At 33.4% G+C, this 23,486-nt stretch overlaps 1 protein-coding gene across 1 annotated transcript in view; it reads left to right on the top strand.

The window, feature by feature from the left end:
- MEOX2 (mesenchyme homeobox 2) overlaps window positions 1-23,486 on the top strand; it is a 65,834-nt gene that overhangs the window by 32,081 nt on the left and 10,267 nt on the right. Inside the window, exon 2 of the mRNA XM_010984637.3 lies at window positions 18,641-18,813. Coding sequence (XP_010982939.2) covers window positions 18,641-18,813 — 173 coding nt within the window. The remainder of the gene's footprint in view (window positions 1-18,640; window positions 18,814-23,486) is intronic.

Consider the following 23,486-nt stretch of genomic DNA (forward strand, 5'->3'; position numbering starts at 1 on the left):
GATCAACATGTTAATATTCAACATTTTGAAGACCAGATTTTCGCACTTCAATGAGTAGATGGCGGAAATTCTTCTGAGATTATTATGTTTCCATTATTTGAGTTTGTCTTATGAGCTTTCCAAAACATGGTTTGTAAATTGAGGAATTTAAAAATAAAAGAGAGTTCTGAAGTCATGTCTTTGTAAGAAGATGAGCTAATGCATACATGTGCTAATCCTAGAAAAAGTGATCGTTTTTTCAAAGTTAGTTAAATTTTAAAAGTCCTATTGTTTTTTAAAATGGTTATTTTGTAAAATGAGAAATTATGTTCTAGCAATTTCAGGAAAATTGCAATAATAAACTTTCCGTGATTTGCTGTTGTTATTGGCTATTAAAAACAATTAAAATAGCTTAAATCTTATAGAGTTGACACTAGAATATAGTAACTGTTCACAGCAGCTTTAGTTTCATGTTCCATAAAATTGAGCTTCCTGTCTTTACATTTTAGGACCTAGATCATAATCCTTGAGATTTTGCTATGTTAATGCATACAATTGCTAAGGAAAGGAAATAGTGTAACATAAGAAGACAAAGAAATTGAACCATCAAAGTAGATTTTTGCATAATAAGCAGAATCTTGGTGCTTGTTGAACTTAGCTACAGAATTTACTGAAACATATTTTTGAGCCATATGTCTGAAAATGTCTTACATTTTAATGTGGAAAGCCCAGAGACCTCACCGAGATACTTTTAAGATGGGTTCATGAGGCAAACCTGGATTTCCGGTAAAAATGAGCAGTGAAAATATTCTTCCAACACTCATTTTATGTATGTTTAAGTATCATAGGTTTGTGGAAATTGCATGATGTTTTCTTTTTCTCAACAGAAACCTCAATTACTATTTTTAGAGCATAATAACTATCAGAAAAGACCTTACTTAAGCTAATAAAATCTATTCCTATAGAACTCTTGAAATACCTAACATAAGAAATTTTTCTATTTATGAACATTAGATAAATTATACCTTTAGCTATGATTTGTTTAATATAATACATTTATTTGTTACATTTGTTTCTTGGTGTGTATACCAATCTATATAAACAGAGAAGATGTGGGTAATACAGTACATGAATTGCATTTAGTGTGGCTAATCTATTTTGAGATACACATGTCACATGCAGTATAGTACCCTGAGGATAATGACTTATCACTAAAGAGAAAACGCTTATTAAATCCATTATTATCTTAGAGAGGAAGGGCTAATACAGATTAAGTCATTCACTGAGTCACTAATCTGGATATTAATTTTATGTCAGCATGATTTATTTAAGTGAAAAATGCTAGACCTCTTCTCAAATTGGTGATTAAATGTAATTATGAATTATGGAATTTTCTCTTTTCATTATAAAAACCTTCTCATGTTCCACAGAGTACTTTCTTTTAATACGTCATTGCTTTATAGCCAGCTAAGTGCATGATAGAGCTCTGTTTGTAATACAAGAAGCAATTAAATTATACTCACTTAAGTACATTCCAATAGCCCAGATATTTAATAGCATGGATTTTACTGAGTTTGACATACTTTATCAAACTTAAGTTCAAAACTTTTCTATGTTACAAAGATAAACTCTTCTTCAGTTGAGAAATAGAGTATTTCAGAGTGGAAGGAAGGAAATGTATAGGTATGTGAAAAAGACAATAATAGAGAGCCAGTGTCACTTTATCTAATATCTGGGGAGAAATAAAATACAATTTATTGTGAAACTATATTTTCAAAGTGCTACAGAAACTTTGTCCCAGGTAAAATGTTCTATTTATTTAAGGGGTAGTTTATAAAGTACTTTCACATATATTATCTCATTTGTCCATTTAAGAAATCTGTGAGGCCAGCAGTAAACTGGGAATAAAAAGATTACAACTATTAGATAAATGAACAGGGTTTCACAGCATTGAGGTTTTTATGTCAAGTTTATTGCCATTTTTGCTCCCATTGCTATGGCCAGAAAACTTGGTGTTTCAGTGTAGATTAAATAACATTTCAGTGTAGATTAATTAACATTTGTTGTGTGGCTCCTAACGTGGAACTTAATTATAAACACATTCTTTTTAATTTCCAATATTTTAGAGTAAGCACTCACTGTGGAAGATTAGCTTTGATGTTGTAATTAAATATAAGCTTAAAAACAGGAAAAATTTCCCTTAGTACCGCTGGAAGTACATACACATAAGCATGGAGATAAATGCTTGTCAAACAAAATGCATGTGACACAAAAATACTCATAGACGTTTCTCAGAATACAATGTTTGTATATGTTTTTGTGGTAATTTTCCTTCTGTTTACTATTTGAAAGCCAACTCTTTCTAGAGACTAGGTACTTTGTATATTCCACTTAATATAGTACTTAAAATAGCGTGACAGCCAAGAGCATCTAAGAAATGTGTTTTTCTTTGTTGACAGTCCTGACAATTCAGGTACTCTCTCATCTTCCAAACAACTGTTTATAGTTTTCTTTGTTTTAAGTTGCAAGTTCCCTAAGGAATTTCAGTGGAGAAATATTTTCAAGAGAAAACGTTATTACAATTGTGGGAAATTTGGAGGTTTTTTTTATCACTCTTATGAGACCATGTCTATACTTTTAGTTTCCAGCACTTGGATATTGAAGGGTTGTGCTCTGCTTTTTAACCTGTTTTATTCTGTGCTTTAGGTTTGACACAGCTCTTACTGCATTTAAACAACAGAACACTCAGATGTGGTGATCCTTGTTGGATGCCTCAGTAATCTATGATTAGCAACAGCTTACTGTATGTTTCTTGTGATTAAAAAAATCTTTTCCACTTATTTATAGCAACTCCTAGTCTTTTCTTAGTTCACAATGACATGAACATAGCCTCTGTGATTTACCCATTTTGGTGAACTGATCAACACAGCAGGAAGGGTTATTATATATCACAGAAAAATGTTAGTTCTATAGATAAACTTTAGAATTCTCTTTACACACTATTGTCTAATCACTAAGATCATTCCTGAATTGGCTAATCATACCGTCTTAGCCTAATCTGTCTTTCTAAGAGGTTATAACTGTAGATTGTTATCCATGATTCTATGATAGTTTTTAATTACTAGAACTTAGTTTGTGAAATAGTAAGGTATTGCAGCAGTGTGCTGGGGCCAGTTATTAGTGGCTCTATCGAGGCAATTGTTAAGTTTTCAGGAAATTTGTGAACTAGTAAACATCGCCTTAACTTAGTGGCTTGAAATTCACTATGGTGAGAATATTTCCCAGCATGAAAGTGGCAGATTGTACAAACCAGAGCATTTCCTCCTCCTACCAATACACAGCTGGATATAATTCATTCTCAGTCATTCAAAAGAGGATTCAAATATTGCATAAGTGATTGAAAATTTAAAGATCTACAAGTGCTTTAGGGGTGTCAGTATAGCTCAGTGGTAGAGTGCATGCTTAGCATGCAGGAGGTCCTGGGTTCAATACCCAGTACCTCCATTAAAAAACATTTAAAAAAACTAATTACCTACTCCCCCCTCCAAAATTTAAAAGTCCTTTAGATATGTACCAAAATGTCTAAGAGGTTGACTAAATGCCTATGTGACCAATGATAACTAAATAAATCAAAATATTTTAAATGTTTAAAGTGTAAATATATATGCACTCACACACATACAAACATATACACACTTTTTATTTTGATTTACTTTAAATATAAAGGACAATGGCATTTAATTACACTGAGGGAAAAAGTGTGCTTTAATTTTGACTACACTTTTTAGTAGCAGAGCTGTAAAAAGAAAGTATGAAAGGAATAAAATCATACATACTTGCAAAACCCATTTATTTTTTAAAAGGAAACATAATTAAACCTTGTTGATTGGCCAAAAAAAAATTATGAGCACAGCTGGGTCTTTTAAAATATGTGCTAGTAGAAAGAGCTAGAAAATATAATCACCTCCTTTTGAAATCAATTTCATTTTTAGAAAACAAATCAAGATGTATTTCACTAAATGCTAGGTGTGAAATGACAGTTTAGTAATTCAAATAAAATTAAAAGACTAATAAATGTGATTTAGTAAAAATTTCAGTTAATTAAATCTTACTCATGATTCATTTTAAGTTTAATAATATTAATAATAGATGTATATTATTGAATTGGTACTACAGCTCAGATATACATACTGTAAATTTGCTAATTTTCCTCTTTACAACAATCATATGTGGATTCTGTAAGCGGGGAATTTGAATTTCAGAAGACTTAAGCTCAGAAGACCACACAGATAGTAAGTAACCGCAGTGGATTTTCAATTCAGGTTGGCTGGCTTCAAAGCTCAGGCTACTTTCCCCAAGTCATTCTTCCCCTCTTAATACATAAAAGTTGTAAACAATATGTAAAACTTGTACAACTTTAATTATAACCATAATTCTGTTTAATCAATGCAAAATTTTCTAAAATTTATGCTATCAAGATTTTCCCACTAATATTATTATAAGATAAATAGAGGGTATGCTTTATGTGTGTGAGTGTGTGTTGGGGAATTACATTGTAGGAATGAATTGTGTGTTCCCTTGGACAACACAGGTGTTGACCCACAGTGTTAAGTACAACAAAAATGCTGATACTTCAAGCTCCTTTCCATCCACAGTGTAGTAGAATACTGAATGCTATTTAATATCTGAAACTCATAAGCTTTTCAAACATTTCAAAAGCCACAGGCTGTGATTTATAACGTGAAAAATTATTAAATTGTGAGTCTTGATGGAATGCCTCAATTTGATGTAAAATTAGAACCCATGAATTGTCTGTTAGACCTAGATAGAAGCTTCACTTTCTCATAAACTTAACTCTGTACCATTTATATGCTATCTTGGTAGTAATTTAAAATTAGTATAGAAGATTTTTCACATCTAATATAATATAAAAATAATTATCATTTTTATCTTTCAGACTTCAGTGAAAATTATTTTCCTGGTGAAATTCTTTCAGTAGTACATTCAAGTTAGTCTCTAAAATATTATGAATGCGTAGACAGTAATTACATTTCAGTTCTTAAGTTTCTATTTTTGTGTAATTGCATTTAAGACTTTGAAAAAGTATTTTAGAAGCTCATATATAGTTAACAATTCTTAAGGCTTTGCAGAATGTTTTATGCCATATGTGAGATTTAAAGGAAGGCTTCGTGGGTAGATGATGAGAGTATGTCTACCTATGCAAATATACATACGTATCCTTCTAAAATTGCCTCCCCCCATGAAATGGACTAATAGTGATAACATCCAGGTATTTCCCCTAAAGGGCTCTTAACAAAAATATAGGTTATGCATCCCAAAACATCATATTTCAACATCAAACATCAAACTGCCATGATATTACACCCAAAATGATTACTTACGATTATTTGTGGATTTCTCATAAGCAGCTTCTATCCCCAACTTGATTGTAAGCTACCTTTGGATAGGTACTGTGTCATATTGATCCATTTCATAGCACATTACATGATAAACTAATCACATATGTGTCTAACCCACCACACTGTCAACATAGAGTAATAGGCTATGGATACCTGATTCAAAGATGGATTATAGCATAAATTTGTATGTAAATGACATTTTATTATTGAACCTCTCAGGTGAACAAGATTGCCAGTTCCCAGTACTCCATTCTTCACAGACAGGCAGATCCAGACTTGACCATCATCCCTACCTTCTTTTGTCTGAGAAGTGGAACTCTAGAATCCGTCTTTCTGACCTCAACCTCTTCCTTCATCTCTCAGAATAACGTTTATAAACTAAATGGAAGCTCATCTTTTCCTGTCTTATTCACTGCAGCTGTTCTGGCTTCACTGGTCTCTGTCATCACCCAACCACCTTTGCCTACCTTTTTTTTTTTAATCACATAGCCTGGTAGTTCTTAACATTTTACCATCATTAATAATTTAAAATTATCATTTCATCCCCTAATTCAGATCTCATGTTTCAGGTTTTTTTCCAAGTAAATTTCATTGCATTTTTTTCTCAGCTCAAAACATATGTAAGTAGTAATGGTAACAACAATGAGGAGAAGGAGGGTGATATGACTTGTACATTTGGGGGACCACCAGCACTTCTTTGTCATTTTTATATCACTATGCTCAAACGTATTTACACCAGACTTCTTTTTTTATTATTATTATTTTGGGAAATCATCAAATCACACAACAACTTGATTTAATCACAGAGCACTGCCTTTGTTTTTGTTTTTTTAGAAAGCAAGTGCTACTTAGTCAGTGTGAAGAGAATTCTATTTGTGAAGTATCTAAATAGTGTCCCATAAATGTTAAGTCCTAAATTCTTAGACTTCCCCCAACTGGAAAAATCCCTTTACGGAAACCATCACAAATTGCTTTTAATGCAGAAAGATCACACTGAGGCTGCTTTCCTTCTTGCCAATATGGCTGCAATAGAGAAAAAGACCACAAAGCATTTAACCCCACCAGCAGCAGTCAAAAGGATTAGTGCGCAGGTCAGAATCCTGAGTTGGTTAGGATTTTCCAGTTATTTTTATTTTATTACCTTTATCTGTTATTATTTTTATAATTTGTCTTTTATAATGTGAAATTAAAGCAGAATCAATGTATAAGTCATTTGCTATTAATCATTCCATGTAATTATTTCTGAGGTTTAAAAAATACCTATTTGATTTTGCTTCTCAAACCCTCTAAGCAAGGAAGATTATAAGTAGACAGTATTTTCAAGCAAGATAATAGGAACATTATTTAAAATAGTGGGCTTACAATGTTGTTTCATAAATACTTCTGGTTTTATTTTTTGAATGAAAAAAATTTTAAACATGTTATATACTCTAATATCAAGGCAGAACATGACTCTTATCTACCTAACACGATTTACTTGGCTGCTAGGATTCTTTGCAGGAGAAGAAATGCATGTGAGTACACACACACAAACACACACACACACATACACACGCACGCACATACACAGCACGCTATCTGACCGCAGTTTATTGGGTATGCCAGGTTTGGTTAAGTGTCATCAAATTTCCCAATAAAGTTTTCAGAGGAAGCAAAAATTCATACATTGATCCCACTGGGCCTTGTAAAATGTCACCTCAACAGTTTCATTGGAAAAATCATAGTTAAACCTTCAGCTTCATTTGTAGACTAGCCAAAAATAATACACAGATCCTTTTAGAGATTCATCCATTTTTCAATGTAAAATAAAACTCTACTGGTCACTGTGTAAATTCTGAATTTCCTACGTGTTATATCGAGTTTTCAGAACAAAATTTTCCTACATGCAAAAACAAAAACAAGCAAACAAAAAAACCTTTCTAATTCCTGAATCTATCAAATCTATAGCTTTCAATTCCTGGGGTCTTTAGAGCACGGTCCTCCCCTAATAATGGCTAGTGCTTGCAGTTGATTATTGAGTGCCTGTAATATGCAGATATAGTGCTAAATGATTTATTTAATTTAATCCTCTTCACTTTAATTCTGTGTTAAAGGTGAGGGAAAGGGATGTTAATGGTTGAATAAGTAGGTAAGTGGCAGAGTCTGTGCTCTTAACATCTGCTCATTTGGCATCTTGGGTAATAAAGATTCTGTTTGTGTAGTTTAGCTTTCATAGCCATATTTAGGATCACAGTGAAATAGTGATGTTTCTCATACCGTTGTTCTTGTGAAAAGGCCATGAAAAAGATAAGGATGTTTAGGGGCTTAGAAAAAAGCATTTATGTCCCTTTCTGTAACTAAATGACACTTGAGGCCTAGAAACATAACCTGATAGTATGTGATCTCTGACGAGCACTTTAGTCACTCTGAGTCTCCTTTTTTCTCATCTGTAAATAAAGCAGGTGGAACTAGATGAGTATAAGAATCTGTTCAAGTTCTAAAATTCATGCGTACAAAAATCAAGATTTGTTAATTAAATAATATGTTTAATGAAATAATGAATTTATTAGAGCTCTTATGTGCTTTGATGTGTTGTAGAAACATAACATTGACAGAAACATTTAGCAATTTTAATCTGCAAACAATCTAGTTATTGGCCTGGAAGAGGTAAGACTTGGCGCTGGTATAAAGATGATATTGTTTACACATAAGACATTTATGCTAACTTATGAATTAAGTTGGTCATCCTAGAGAGTGTTGTGCAACTTGGAGTTAGTTATTAACGTTTTGTCTCAAATATTACCTATACTTAGTAGACCTCAACTGGGAGTAATTTTGCCCCTTGAGGGCGTTGGCATTATCTGGAGACGTTTTTGAGAGTCACAGCTTGGATAGGGTTGCCAGATTTAACCAGTATAAATCTACGATTCTCAGTTAAATTTGAACTTTTGATCAAAGATCAATATTTTTAACATAAATAGGTTCCATGCAATATTAGGGATATACTTATACAAAAATGCTATTCATTGTTTATTTGGATTTTAAATTGAACTGGTATTGCTGTATAGTATCTGACAACACTTAACTTGGGCGGAGGTTTGCTACAAGCAGCTGGTGAGTAGAAGCCAGGGATGCTGCTAAAACATCTTACAGTGCCCAGGATAGCCATCACCACCCATTTATCTTGAATAAGTTCATATTTCACTGCGTATAAATGTAATAAGAAATATTCAGTCCAAAACGTCTGTAGTGCTGACGGTGGGAATTATGAACTATGTACAATCCATTCCTTTGTTTGGTGTAACATTCACTCTCTCGGGCTGTAAATTTTCTAACAGTGACACTGATTTGGTACTTTTCTCTGTGAACATGTTTAGCTATATGATTATAGATTTAAAATGAAGGCAATATTGCCTGTCTCCATCTGCTATTAACTGCATGAAAGTTGTGTGCTTTGAAAAGTTAATATAAAGCAATGTTGAGTGATGCTTTCTCTTTTTTTAAGCTGAAAGTCATTTAAATTCTTATAATGGAAGAAAAGTCCCTTAGGGTTATCACTGGAGTCATAATCCATAACCAGAGCATGAAAACCAAAGATCAGAAGAGATTCAGAATTAGATGCTTAGCATTGGGAATATGAAGATGAATAAGTCAAGTTTCTTAATATTAAATTACCTAGGGTCTAGAATCCAGAGAAGCAAAGCAGACATAAAGTTAGAGAACTCAGTAATTTATGAGTTACTGCTATAAAAATATATTAAAGTCACTTGCCAAAAAATATATGGTGACTTGCCAAAAAAGGTTGAGAACAATGACATAAATGTAAGCCCTCACACTCTTAGAAGACATAGACTTGTATTCCAGAATATAAAAGAAAACTTTATGGAAGCTCTGCTCTTATGTGTCCAAGGGATTTACCAAGCTGCTAGCAGAATTGGTACTGAGTTTTCTAGAGCCTCACTGCAAAAGTTGTATTGTGGTATCTAATGTCATAAGGAAGCTCAGTCCTTTTTGCCCTGTTGACAGCTGTAAATTAGAAAAGTCACAGTTTTTCTGGCCACTGCCAAGTTACTTAGGTCCCTAGTTTCTGAAAATAGTTTCTTTCCTTCTTCGTTCTCTCAAGGATACAGGAATACCGTGTAACTCCAAGCCATTTGCTAACATAAGAGATGAATCGGAGGTGAATGAGGGAGGTGAATAGGAGATTTGCATCCTCTTCATGTCTTGTCTATTGCTTCTGGGTGTATTAAAATGTAAATGTGAATAATGGTATTACCTTTCTTCACCCCAGTTACTGAGTAAATGAGAACAACAGTTGACATTAAACATTTATATTGTAGTAGAGGAAATAAAGGATCCAGATCATGGCAGAATGTGGTAAGCATTGTAAGAAAGGAACAAAGACCATTTGATGGGAGTCTCAGAGGAAGGATGCACTTTTTTAAACTAACATGATCAGGAAAAATATAATGCAGTGCTATGTCAGAAACTCTTCAATAGGGGTTCCTGGTCCCATTGGAAACGCACAAGGTGATCTTTGCTATCAAGCACAATCCAAAAAGGTGCATGTGCCTCGTTTGGCTGCACAGATGGCCATGATATTTTTGTAGTTTATACTTTCTCTCTTGGGTATAGCTAGAGGCACAAAGTCAATTCTGGGCTTCTGTAGGGAGTTTCTAAGCCTAGAACTGTGTAGCAAGATTGAAGAAGTTTATGTTTACCCCGAAGTCATGTGCTGCTTTTGTTTTTGTGTTAAATACTTTGAACTTGGTAGTGAGAAGAACTAAATCTCTCCTAAATTTGACTCAATTTGCATTATATTCGCATTTTGTGTGTCTCTGGCTTCTCTTTAAATTTTTAGCAACAATACTGCTTTTTATTAAACATGTTTGGAATTGTATGACATTAATCATGATAGTTTCATCAAAATTTGTTAGTTCTTTGATATTTCATTTTTTATTTATGTTTCAAAGGAAGAATCATTAGGTTGGCATTTAACTATCAGAAAGAACTACATAGTCAATCAACAGTAAAAATGGCAAGGTAATGAATTTAAAACAAAATCAACTGTTAAAGTCTCATTATTTAAAAACAGAAAGATTCCATTAAGAAGCTATAAGTAAAACTGGCTTCATACATTGATAGGCAGAAAAATTGGTGAAATGAAATGAATTATTGCTTAGGTGCCTATTTATTTTACTCTAATTATTCTTATTACATATTTTATTGAGGAAAATTGATGTACAATATTATAGTAGTTTCAGGCGTACAACATAGTGATTGGACATTTATATGTATTGTGAAATGATCACCACAGTAAGTCTAGTTACCATCTGTAACCATACAAAGTTAATACAACATTACTGACTATATTCCCCAGGCTGTACTTTATGTGCCCATGACTTATTTATTTTATAACCAGAAGTTTGCACTTCTTGATCCTCTTTATCCATTTCCCATACCCCTACTTCCCCTCCCTCTGGCAAACACCAATCTGTTCTCTGTATCTGTGAGCCTGGGTTTTGTTCAGTTTTGTTTGTTTCGGTTTTTTTTTTTTTTAGATTCCATATATAAGTGAAGTCATGTGCTACTTGTCTTTCTCTGTCTGACTTACTTCACTTAGTACGATAATCTCTAGTCCATCCATGTTGCTGCAAATGGCATTATTTTATTCTTTTTTGTGGCTGAGTAGCATTCCATTGGGTATATACCACAATTTCTTTATCCATTCATCCATGCATGGACATTTAGGTTGTTTCCATATCTTGGCTATTGTAAATAATGCTGCAGTGAAGATATGCATATATCTTTCTGGATACATATTTTTATTTTCTTTGAAGTGGTGGAATTGTTGAATCATACAGTAGATCTATTTTTAAGTTTTTGAAGAACTTCTATACTGTTTTCTGTAGTGGCTGCACCAATTTACATTCCCACCAACAGTGTATGAAGGTTCCCTTTTCTTCACATTGTTGCCAACACTTGCTATGTGTTGTCTTTTTGATAGTGGCCATTCTGACTAATGTGAGATTATACCTTATTGAGGTTTTAATTTGCATTTCCCTAATGATTGATGATGTTGAGCATCTTTTCACATGCCTTGATTTTTTGTTATTGAGTTGTATGAGTTCTTTATATATTTTGAATATCAATCCCTTATTGGAAATAAGATTTTCAGTTATCTTCTCCCATTCAGTAGTTTGTCTTTTCTTTTTTTTTATGGTTTCCTTTACTGTGTTGAAGCTTTTTAGTTTGATATAGTCCCATTTGTTTATTTTTGCTTTTGTTTCTCTTGCTATTGAAGTCATATTTTTAAAAATTGCTAAGACCAGTGTGAAAGGACTTACTGCTTGTTTTCTTCTGGGAATTTTATAGTTTCAGGTTTTACATTCAATTCCTTAATCCAGTTTGAGTAAATTTTTGTAAATGGTGTAAAATAGTGATTCAGTTTCTTACTTTGGCATATGGCTGTCCAGGTTTCCCAGCACCATTTTTCGGAGAAACTGCCCTTTCCCTGATGTATATTCTTGCCTCCTTTGTTTGTAAATTATTTGACCAAATATGATGGGTTTATCTCTAGGCTCTCTGTTCTGTTCCAGTGATCTCTGTGTCTGTTTTTATGCCAATGCCACATTGTTTTAGCTAATATAACTTTATAGTATAACTGAAAATAAAGGAATATGACATTTCCAGCTTTGTTGTTCTTTTTCAATTTGCTTTTGGCTATTTGGGTATTTTGTTGTTCCATACAAATTTTAGAATTATTTGTTCTAATTATGTTAAAAAATGCCAGTGGAATTTTTATAGGAATTGTATTGACTGTAGATTGCTTAGGAGTATATGGACATTTTAATAATATTAAAATATGAGCATAACAATTACTAGTAAGAAGATGAATCATTAATCAAAACCCTTTCAACAAACAAAAGTCCAGGGACCAGATGCTTCACTGATAAATTCTGCTAAACATTCAAAAAATGTTTAATACCTATCCTCCTCAAAATCTTTCCAAAAAATGAGGAGGAGGGAATACTTCCAAACTTATTTCATTGGTAGGCTTTATTCTGATATGAAAAACAAACAAAGACAACACACAAACATGCAAAATTACAGGCCAATGTCCCTGGTGAACATAGATGCAAAAATTCTCAACAAAATATTAGCAAACCAAATTTAACAATACATGGAAGGATCACAATGTATTGATAATACATTAAAATTATCAAGGATGGTTTAACATTTGAAAATCAATCAACATGATATACCACATTGCAAAAATGAAAGATAAAAACTATACAATCATCTCAATAGATGCAGAAAAGACATCTATTCAAAATTCAATGTCCATTTATGTTAAAAAAGTTCTCAACAGAGTGGTATAAAGGAAATGTACCTTGATATAATAAAGGCTACACATGACACAGCTACAGCTAATATCATACTCAATGGTCAAAAGCTGAAAGGTTTTCCTCTAAGATCAGGAACAATTCAGGGACGACCGTTCTTGCTACTTTTCTTCAACATGTATTGGAAGTTCTAGCCACAGCAATCAGGCAAGAAAAGAAATAAAAATCATACAAATTGGAAAGTAAGAAGTAAACTGTTTCTGTTTGCAGATGACATGATATTATACAGAGAAAACCCTAAGGACTCCACCAAAAAACTGTTTGAGCTAAAGAATGGATTCAGTAAAGTTGCAGGATACAAAATTAACATACAAAGTTCTGTTGTATTTCTATGTACTAGTAACAACTCTTAGAAAGAGAAATCGAGAAAACAGCCCCATTTACGCTGACATCAAAAAGAGTAAAATACCTAGGAGTAGCTTTATTCAAGGAAGTGAAAGACCTATACATTAAAAATTGTAAGACTCTGATGAGTGAAATTGAAGGAGATGCAAATAAATGGAAAGATACTCTATGCTCCTGGATTGGAAGAATTAATATTATTAAAAGGTCAATATCTGTTTTAAACTGGCTAAAATTCCTATAACTGCTGTCATCTCAAAATTATAGAAGAGGGAGGAAGCTAAGAAAAAGACTTTGTTATGATATTTGCCAATTTACCCTAGGAATGCAGTGCAATGTCAAGGCAAGATTATTACCTACTTTGAGAAAACATCTACATATAAGGTGTGGATGCCTTTAGGGACCCTTTATTTTAAAAATAAAAATATTTTATTTTTATGTAAATTCTGAGGTATTTGCTTTCAAATTATTTATATCTGTATTCATACTAAGTTATTAAATTAGTAATAATTTAAGAACAATCATGCTATTATGTCTCTCTCTCATTCTAAAATGCAACCTAAAAATGTATAGATTTTATAAAGTATATCAACGCATCATACTCTTTCCCTTTAATGTAACTCCTTCAAAAAGCATGATTGTGTAATATTACCAATTATAATATTTGCTTATGTAGGTAGCTATTGCTAAGTACTGACACAACCATGTATACTGAATTTCCATTATTCTCGTTTTAAGAATTAGTTGTATGAAAATCTGCCCAAGTGTTGAATCTATAAACTAAAATTTACTCTTAATATAAAAATTACATAAAATTTTTAACTAGACACAGTCTTTCAATATCTCCCACCGAGTAAGATCCTAAATGCCTGTAACAGAAATAAATAAGATGTCCTTTATAAATTTGTTCAAAACATATAATTGGCAACACAAATATGATAAAAATAAATATATCTTCAGTTTCACTAACTTGGGATTTATCTGACTTACTTCATCATGAAAGCACACTAGACAATGAATGATCAAGGAGGCAGTGAACAGGGAGGCTGGATGATGAAAGAGTACATCTACCAATTGATAGTCACTGGTTCAGCACATCGAATGACTTTCACATGCTGAATACAACTATTACTAAAACTAAACTATTCCAAAATGGAAAATTTTTTTTGGTCTTTGAAATTTGGGTTTGCTTTACAAATAAAGAGAAAGTATTATAATGGCTATACATTTTTTTCATATCCAAGGTAAAATTATTAGTGCATATTTTCAATGCTAATTGCTTTTCTAGATTTAGTATAGTAGTGTTCAATCCTTTTTTAACCTTACACACTTCAGTGTATAGTAGACACGTTTATTACTAATAGTAGCTTACTATGACTGTGGTTATCAAATCGGGAGACTGGGTTAGTAGAGGATTTAAGAACCCTTGGGGAAGATTGTTTACTCTGAAAAAAAAAGTCTGGAAAGGTTGAAATGCTCATTCATTAAGAAGCTGGAGTAGCAAGTTGGATAAATTCTCCATAAGGAAGGCAATTTCCCATTTAAATGTGAAAATTACTAGCTTTAATAGGATTATTCTATAAAGTTCCCTGCCTCCATCCACAATCTCTATACCTATGTTAATATAATTATTAGCTTCTTACATCTACTATTTGTGCAGTTTTGTTAATAATAACAGAAGATCTATCATTTTGAATAGCTTACAAAATATACAAGAAATTGCAAAGGGCTAAAATAGACTGTGGCTTGGTATTCATTCTTTCTTCAGAATATGAAATAAGTATTCATTTTACTCTAAGCTAAAGAGACATTCCTTTACATTTTGATATTTTACAGACACAGGTAAATTATGTTCTTCATTTAAACAAGTTAATAATTTTACTCAGGGTAGCCAAAAATAGACTCCATCATACTTTGTTATTTCTTTTTTGCTAAAAGGCATTCTGTGCCACTAGTGAACAGACCAAGCCCTTGCATTACTTTTCTTCAATAAAACATTATTATCTTTTGGCATCCTCTTGCACTAGGGGAAATAAAAAGTCACATGTGGAGAAGTTCTAAATGCTAGACAGAAATGATCCTTGGAGGGCAGTTTTTATCCTCCACGGAAGTATTGCAGACTTCTTCCATTAGCATAGTCCCAGGGAGCAAAAGGTGAGGGAACTGGGACTGCCTACTATACCTGAACACATAAGTCAACATTTCTCCAGGCAGTGAGGGAGCATGAGAGTGCACCCACATGTGCATTTAAGTATCTGAGACGAGAAACAACAATTGTAATATTTTACACTGCAGTGTACTGTACAGATGGTGACGTTTTGTTTGTGGTTGTATGGAAAAAAGGAGGGCAGACACCCCCCTCAACACCTACCATTTGGCATCGGATATGGGAGGCTGAAGAAAACGCAGGGAGTTTTGCCTCAGTTGAAACAGCTGGGAAACAGATGGAAGCTAATGTGCAATTTGCCAAAAGCCCCGTCCAAGTCTCCCACCCATTCTCCACCAAAGAAAAGTTACTCAGGTGATAGTCATCGAGACTTCAGAGTCAGCAATTGGTGGGCTTTGAAAAGTGTAGGGTAAAAAATAAAAAATTAAAAAAAATTAAAATCCAAGATTATAGGAAATACAAGTCCAGAAATGCAATCCCAGGGAGCATGGTTTTAATAGGGAAAAAAGTGGGAGTATCATGAGTGGAAACCACCAAAGAATCATAGATGCAAGGATAAAAGTGTCCACAAAATTAGTTGACATTGGTGCTACCTCAACTACATTGACATGCTCTTTCTTAGGCGATGAAATCAAGAAGCACATACCCGCTCTTGTCATATTAATTACAATACAATTATCCCATTTGTGATTATTGTAAATGTAAGTGCACACAATTCACATCATTTTAGTCACTGGATTTCACTCTGTGAGCTACTTGAGTTTGGAATTCATGCACTTGGTAAGTTGGATTTTGTATTTCAGGGTTGAATTTTAGCCAAACTTTTGTTTAAATTCAGTCATTGGGTATACAAACCTCCTCTTTTATATTTCTAGTTTCAGTGGGTATGCATATGGACCCACTCCATGTGACCCTTCTTGTACACATTGGCCCAAGTACTGTGTTTATGTCTTTGTGTGTTTGTGTGTGTGTGTGTGGGGGGTATGTTTGTGGCATTTTTGAAGAATTTTTGAATACTTCAAAAGTTAAAGGAAATCGGTTTCAAAAATAAATACAACTTAATAGGCTTTCCTCAATGTGAATTTGTTCATTCATGCTTATGTAAGGGAATGTGTTAACCATGAATCATTCAAATTGAATTGCTCATGAGAAAAAATGCTCTGGCTTTGCTGTCAGTTTCCAGAGTTGCATTATTGAAGGGAAAAAAGCATTGTCCCCACATAAAGAATAATCAACCACAGATTTCAGACTGAGCATGGCTCCAAATTGGCAAAAATACTTTTTATTCACGTGAGAACATGAATCCTTGTGAGAGGGACTTATCTGAATATTCTGGGCTATGACTGAATTTGCAATCTGTCAGAACAGCCAATGGAAAAGTTAAATAAAAAAAAAAAATCAATCATTGGAAAGTTTTGTTCACATGATACCAGAAGACCTAAATGCTCCAAAGATGTGGAGATTGACAAAACTATAACTAAAAAAGGTGGGTGATGGACTGTGAGTTCCACTTAGAGCCAGGTAAATTGCCATTGTGTAAACACAGCCTACCTGAGAGCTAGCATATCATCTAATACATTAACTCATCTGGTCCCAGCATCTTACTATAAAATACAGTCAGCCTGTGCCTGACATATCACAAACGGCTTTTTGCACCAGATAAAGTCCTGCCTTCCCTGACAGAGTGGGGAGCTGGTCAACAGCGGGGTAAGTCACAAGCCCAGAAACGTGGTCAGTGAAATCTGAAGAATTTCCAACAGTACCAATGCACTAGAAAAGTGAAACATACCCTGTGATCCCTCAGAGCAAAAGTAATGGCCACATGTACCAAAATTTTGATGCACACCTATTGCCGCTACTGCTACTAGACCTGGAAAACTTTACATTTGGCCAACTTAGATTCTGGTAAGAGTCAAATCAAACTTGTTTCCACTAGAGCAACTTGTCTAGTGGATTTCCACTATGCAGTCCCCTCTTGACTTCAGTTAGACTACCCCAAGCCAGAAAGAAAGGAAAAGAACACTAGAAAAATAACAAAAATTGTTTTATATAGCCTGTGTAAACATGATTGGATGAAGAAACAAATATTGCCTTAAAAGATCCTTCATAAAGGTGTACCATACTACATTTGTCAATTAAAAAATCAAAATGTCTCTCTTTTTAATCTTTGGTTGACTATCTATTTTCCTGTATCACTTCTCTCACTTGGCCTCGTGAAAGAGATCATTGTATCCCTGCCACATAGAGGCATCACTAACTTGTGTGTACATGGGCAAAAGTAATTAGAAAACTGAAATAATTTTCAAGAGAGAACAAACATGCCACTTTATCTTGATTATGCTGATATTTCACTGAGGATAAATTTGACATGAATTATTAGAGCTGGTATGATTATCTATTACTTGGTGTATGTGGAATACTTTTCCATTATAGGCACACATTCTGCTCTTCAGTATATCTTCTCACCTACATCTTCTAACCTACATCTCAGGAATATTATGAGGATAAATAAAAACTATATGTTAACTATGTCTTGAACTCTTAGGAGGAAAGATGGCATTGTATTCTGTAAATTATTATTATTTCTACGTGGCACTATAAAAGATTTGATGCTTGGATAGATAGTGTTAGGTGTTTTACATCCTATGTTTGTCTCATATGTAGTGAAAAAACACTTTAAAACTCTGGTCATGTTTTGAGTTAAATGAACAAAATTTTATTCATAGATTCCTCATTGAACTAACTATTATGTAAAATGAAAGAAGAGCATTGCTACTGCCTTCAAGGAGACTGCACTGAAATAAAAATTAAAGGGTCAATAAATACACACATACACTTATGTATGCTTAGTCTGAGCTTGGACTAATTTTTGTGGTCCAGCTACTAAATGTTTGAATTGCTCAGTCACAAACTGAATCACCATTATTTTTTAGGATCACTCTGGTCACCATACTTAGACCTCAAGTATATATGTTGAAAAACTTATCTGAAGAAATTTTATATCTAAATTATTTCAGATATAAAATTGTTTTCTAGAAAGACTCTGGTTTATTTCATTATGATAGTAGCATATTAACAGCAGTTCCATTTTTGTTCATATTTTGAAAGAAGAAAACTAAACACTTCCACAATTACTCCGTTAGTCATTTGGAGGCACACTGAAAAAAAAGAAATTCAGCTCACTCTGTTGAGGTGAGATTAGTGTTACTGGTCTATCACTATTTTTCCCATGTCTAACACAGTACTTGAAAAAAGTAGTTACTCAACAAATATTTCTGATATGAATGATGTGACTGAATGTGTTTCCATGAATGAACTAAGTTGAATTCTGTCTTATTTCTTTTCAGATTCCCAGGAAGGAAATTACAAGTCAGAAGTCAATAGCAAACCCAGGAAGGAAAGGACAGCTTTCACCAAAGAGCAGATCAGAGAACTTGAAGCAGAATTTGCCCATCATAATTATCTGACCAGACTGAGGCGATATGAGATAGCAGTGAATTTGGATCTGACTGAAAGACAGGTACCGTGGGACATTTTCATTATATGATATTTTTAATTGCTTCAGGTCAACAGTCTTCTCTCTCCATTTTTGAAATATCTAGATCTGTGGTTCTTAAATACCATTTGGAAGACAGATTTTCTATCTCATGATGAGGTTTTTGCCCAGCAAAATAACAAAATTAAGGAAGAATAAGATAGCGATGTTTTAAAGAACACTACATTTATTCCATTTAACGAATCATCCTTTATTCTGTGATTGTGCCTTTATTTTTTTTGTTTGTTTTAACATATTATTTCTTTTACATAATGATGGCATACAGAGAGAAATTTGGTTTGCCTATATTTTAAAATCTCCTTATTTAGCATAATAGAAACAACCCCATGCTAGTTTCCTCTATTACCCAGGATAGGGTTTATGTTGTAGGGACACATTAACCCCCAAACCCCAAAGACATAAAAGAAAAGTTCATTATTTGCTTACTCTCCATCCTAACTTTACAAGTCCAGCATTCCAAATAGTCACTCGGGACCCAGTCTGACTCCCTGGCATCTCAACATGTGGTGTCCTTGGTAACACAGGAGGTAAGAAAGAGTTGGAGGTTCATTCATTGACCTTTTAATGTTTTCACCTGGAAATGACCCATGTCACTTCCATTTACACTCTAATGTCTGGAAATAGTCAATGGTACCACTTAAATTCAAGGGATCTGGGAACTGATGAGAGCAAGGGCATATGGATCATTGGTAAATATTTCTACCCTATTACTTCAGATATTTTTGAAATTGTTTTAGTCTCAGAAATTCAAAATTCTGATACTCATTCATTTAGAGAACTCTTTGAAATTATTAAAGATCTATGGACACCAGGTAATAAAATCTAAATAATAGTTTTAATTAATTACTTTTTAGGTCCTTTCTTGGATTTTATTTGAATGGCAAATGATTTGCTCCAGTAGTGTTCCCAGAGCACTCCTTGTATGGATCCTGATTTTCCCTAGGAGAATCTAGCCTACTGATGGTTAATAGTTGCTAATCTTTAGAAAAACATTCCTGAAAGGCAAATGCAAACATCTTTATGGACAGTGCAGTTATGATTGGCACTCTTAGGACTAGAGTCTCATTTCCTGTTTCACTGTGTGCACCTCCTCCAGGGATCCCATTGGAACCAAAGAAATATAAACAGGGTGTGGACAAATGAATACTATCTTAGGAGAGCAAGTTGTTTTATCCAATTTCTTAAATCATCTGCTTTCCTTCTGGTAATTTCTGTGTTTCAGCATTTGGTAGGATATTTCTGGGTAGTGAAAATATATGGAGGAACACTTTTATGTGGTTTTATTTATTGGCAGTTTATATTTTATTAAATATTATGACTAGTACCTAAGTTATGGAGCACAACATTTTCCTTCCCTTGAACTTCGCATACAAAGTTCCCTCCATAAGCGTACAACGTTTGGCATGCTGGAAAGCAGGATCCAAAATCTACATCATCTGTTTTGTTTTTATTTTTTTTTAAACTAGGAACAGGAAAAAAAGAAGAGGGGAATTACACTTTAATATTTTTATATAGAGAGTGAATTCTAGGAAATAAAATCATGTTTTAAAGGAGACATAAAGGAAATCAGAAAGTAGAGTTTGCTTGTGATCTGCAGAAATAATAGGATGCATTACTGTGCTGTTAGTCAAGAGAAAAGTCACGATCCATGCTTTCCTTTCTGGGGATGTCTTATGATCACTTGTTATCTGATCACAAACGGAAGTTTCACTTTTGGCTAAGAATAATTTCTTTTTAGGGGCAATTTTGTAAATTTGGTTTGGGAATTTTCAATCCAAAATTTTGGATATTTCTTCTTTTTTTCATTATATGAGAAAAATATCAATTTATATACACAATTTTAACCCTTTGTTTTTTTAAAATAGATCTCTTTTCAATTTTGTGTCAAAGTTAGCCTTTGCTGTGTAACAAGCCACTCAAAAATCTTAGTGGCTTCAAACAATAACCAGCATTTAATTTGCTCACATTTTTGTAGGTCAAAGATTTTGACTGGGTTCATTTGGACAGTTCTACTTCTGGCTTTACCTAGAACCCTTACGGAGCTGCAGTCAGCTGGTGGGTGACTAAGGGTTGGTTTAAGCAGCTCCATGTGGGACAGCTTGTCTCTGTTGCATGAGGATTCATCTTCTAATAGACTCACTGGGATTCTTCAAATGGTGCTAGGCACATTTCCAGCAGTATTTAGAGGAAAGAATGCCAATGTACAAAGGCTTTCCAAGCCTCCGCTTGCATCATATTTACTAATGGACCATTGTCTAAAGCAAATCATATGACCAACCTCAGTGGCCATGTAGGTGGGGATCACTTATGGGAGTCAGTAAGGGGAAAGAAGGCAAAATTTTTTGGCAATCATTAGTGAAACAATCAAACTATAGCCTCATGGGGGAAAAATAAAGGCAGCAAACAAACAAGCAAAAAACCCTGAGAGATAATTAGGTTTCCAAAGGATTGAAAATTTGGTATTGTGCAGAAAAAAATATTTTATCCTATAAATCTCTATCAGTGGTTTTGGAAGTTAATATAAAAAGGAAATGCCTTCATGTGGAGTCTGAATTCCCAATAAAAACTATGACTAGTATTTGTTAGTCAGAAAAAATTGAATTATTATGAGAAATACGGGACAAAAATCCTAGATTTGCCAGTTTGTAATTGTGTATTCTTAAGCAAGTAACAATGTGCCCAAGGCATAGAATGGAAACTAAAACTACCTTCTTTTTCTTCTACTCAGATTTATATATTATAATGGATGTGAAAGAAATTTTAGCATAAACCATAAAACACCTAACACCCAGAGAGGGGAAAAAGTCTTCGCCATGCAGGACATAGTGAATTAGTTCTTTTGTAACACAAATATTTGTTGAGCTAGATGCTAGAAATAAAATCTTGTTAAAGTAAGCTGGGCAAGTCTCATTAGAGCTTATGGAGGAGGCAAAAACTGAACAAATAATAACGATTGTGATGAGTGCTAAATATCACAAGAGAGGAATGTCAGAGTCGTATGAGAGAATGTTCCTGGTTATACCAATTCATTTTTTCCCCTATGCTTCTGTGTACATTTAGTATCTTAAATTAAGAATCTGAAGACGTCATTTATGTTTTCTGGGCTGAATTTTACTCTGCTAAATTTGTCAGAAAAATATTGTATGCTGTCAGGCATCAATTTTGCTATTCTAAAAATTCTGAAAGCATATTCCACCAAGATGCAAGTGCTCTCGTCCCAGTGAGATATTTTCATTTCATTTTTTCATGGTTGGACTTTTAAAATTATAAACATAGAGCTATAAACGGAACCATTTTCATTCATCTTCTTTTAATTGGAATATAGTTATTCATTTACTCTGATTTTGTGTTAATGCCGTACATATGTATTTATTTAATCTGTGTTTTGACATCTAAATTCTTAAATAATAAATTCTTTAATAATAAATTCTTTTTATAGGTGTTCCATATGTAAAATATTCTAATTATGGATGTGCACTTTTTTCAGTTCCATTCTGCTGCAAGATTTATTTTTTCTGTATTTTAAAATTACATGAGATTTATTAAAGTAATTTAAATGTATACACCAAAGAACATTATATCTAACTTCATATTGTGCAGTGTTTTCCTTAACTTTGTAGAATGTTTAATGTCCTAAAATATTTTTTCTCGATTTTTTAAAAGCCTTTCAAGATTCAAATACAGAGAAAGAACTTGTATGTTCTATATAATGTAAAGGGAAAAAGCAACAAATAGTGAACCATTTCAATCAATAGTAGAATTGTTTTACAGAAATAACTTTCTCGATAATGAAACCTCACTTTATAGCCAGAAACCATTTCTAGATGTACTTTTATTCAGAAATTGCACATAATTGCCTATAAAATATGTATATGTATAACTATTTACAGATAGTTTATTTATAGATACCTCTACCATGTTTCTATCACCAGTCACCATACCTGCCACACATTTTATGATGGGCCACATATATGTGGTCCTATGATTATAAATATTTGCAATAATGATTAGGTTTCCTTTTGGAAAAAAGTAAGATATGCTAAATCCTTAAATATCACTCAGGGCTCAAATTTTCAAATTTGAGTAACAGTTCTGAAATCTCACGAAGAAGTTGGACTCTTGTGTTTGTGTCTTCCATAATACAATGCCTGTACAGGTCAGGGAGGTCTAACAGCCCTTTGTACTCCATCTGGCCAAAAAGGAAGGAGATGGGGAAGGAGAAGGGCAGGAGAAAAGAGGTTTATCTTGAACAGTAATTCCATGTTAGCATTTAGATAATAAAGAAAATTATTTATGTTACATAAAAATGGAGACACTGAAATAAAGTTGAGTTTTAATATATTTCTATATATATAAAATGCTAAATATATAAATATTATATAATGCCATTTTGCAGAACTTTTACCACTCTAGTAGTCTTCCAGCTTCTAACTTATAGTTTCCAGTGAACAACATATTCTCATACACCCATCTCAATCAGCAGCTAACAGTCCTCCGCTGGCAGAGCCACTTGGAATATTTCGAAGAGCCAGTCAGTCTGAAGACTCTCCTGTCCCAAGGTAGTTTTAAGTCTGACAATCTTATTCTGGCTTTTCATCTATCCAGATACACTTGGAGAAAGCTCACACCAAATGTTT

Source organism: Camelus dromedarius, chromosome 7 (genome assembly GCF_036321535.1).
Source record: "Camelus dromedarius isolate mCamDro1 chromosome 7, mCamDro1.pat, whole genome shotgun sequence".
Taxonomy (NCBI): Eukaryota; Metazoa; Chordata; class Mammalia; order Artiodactyla; family Camelidae; genus Camelus; species Camelus dromedarius.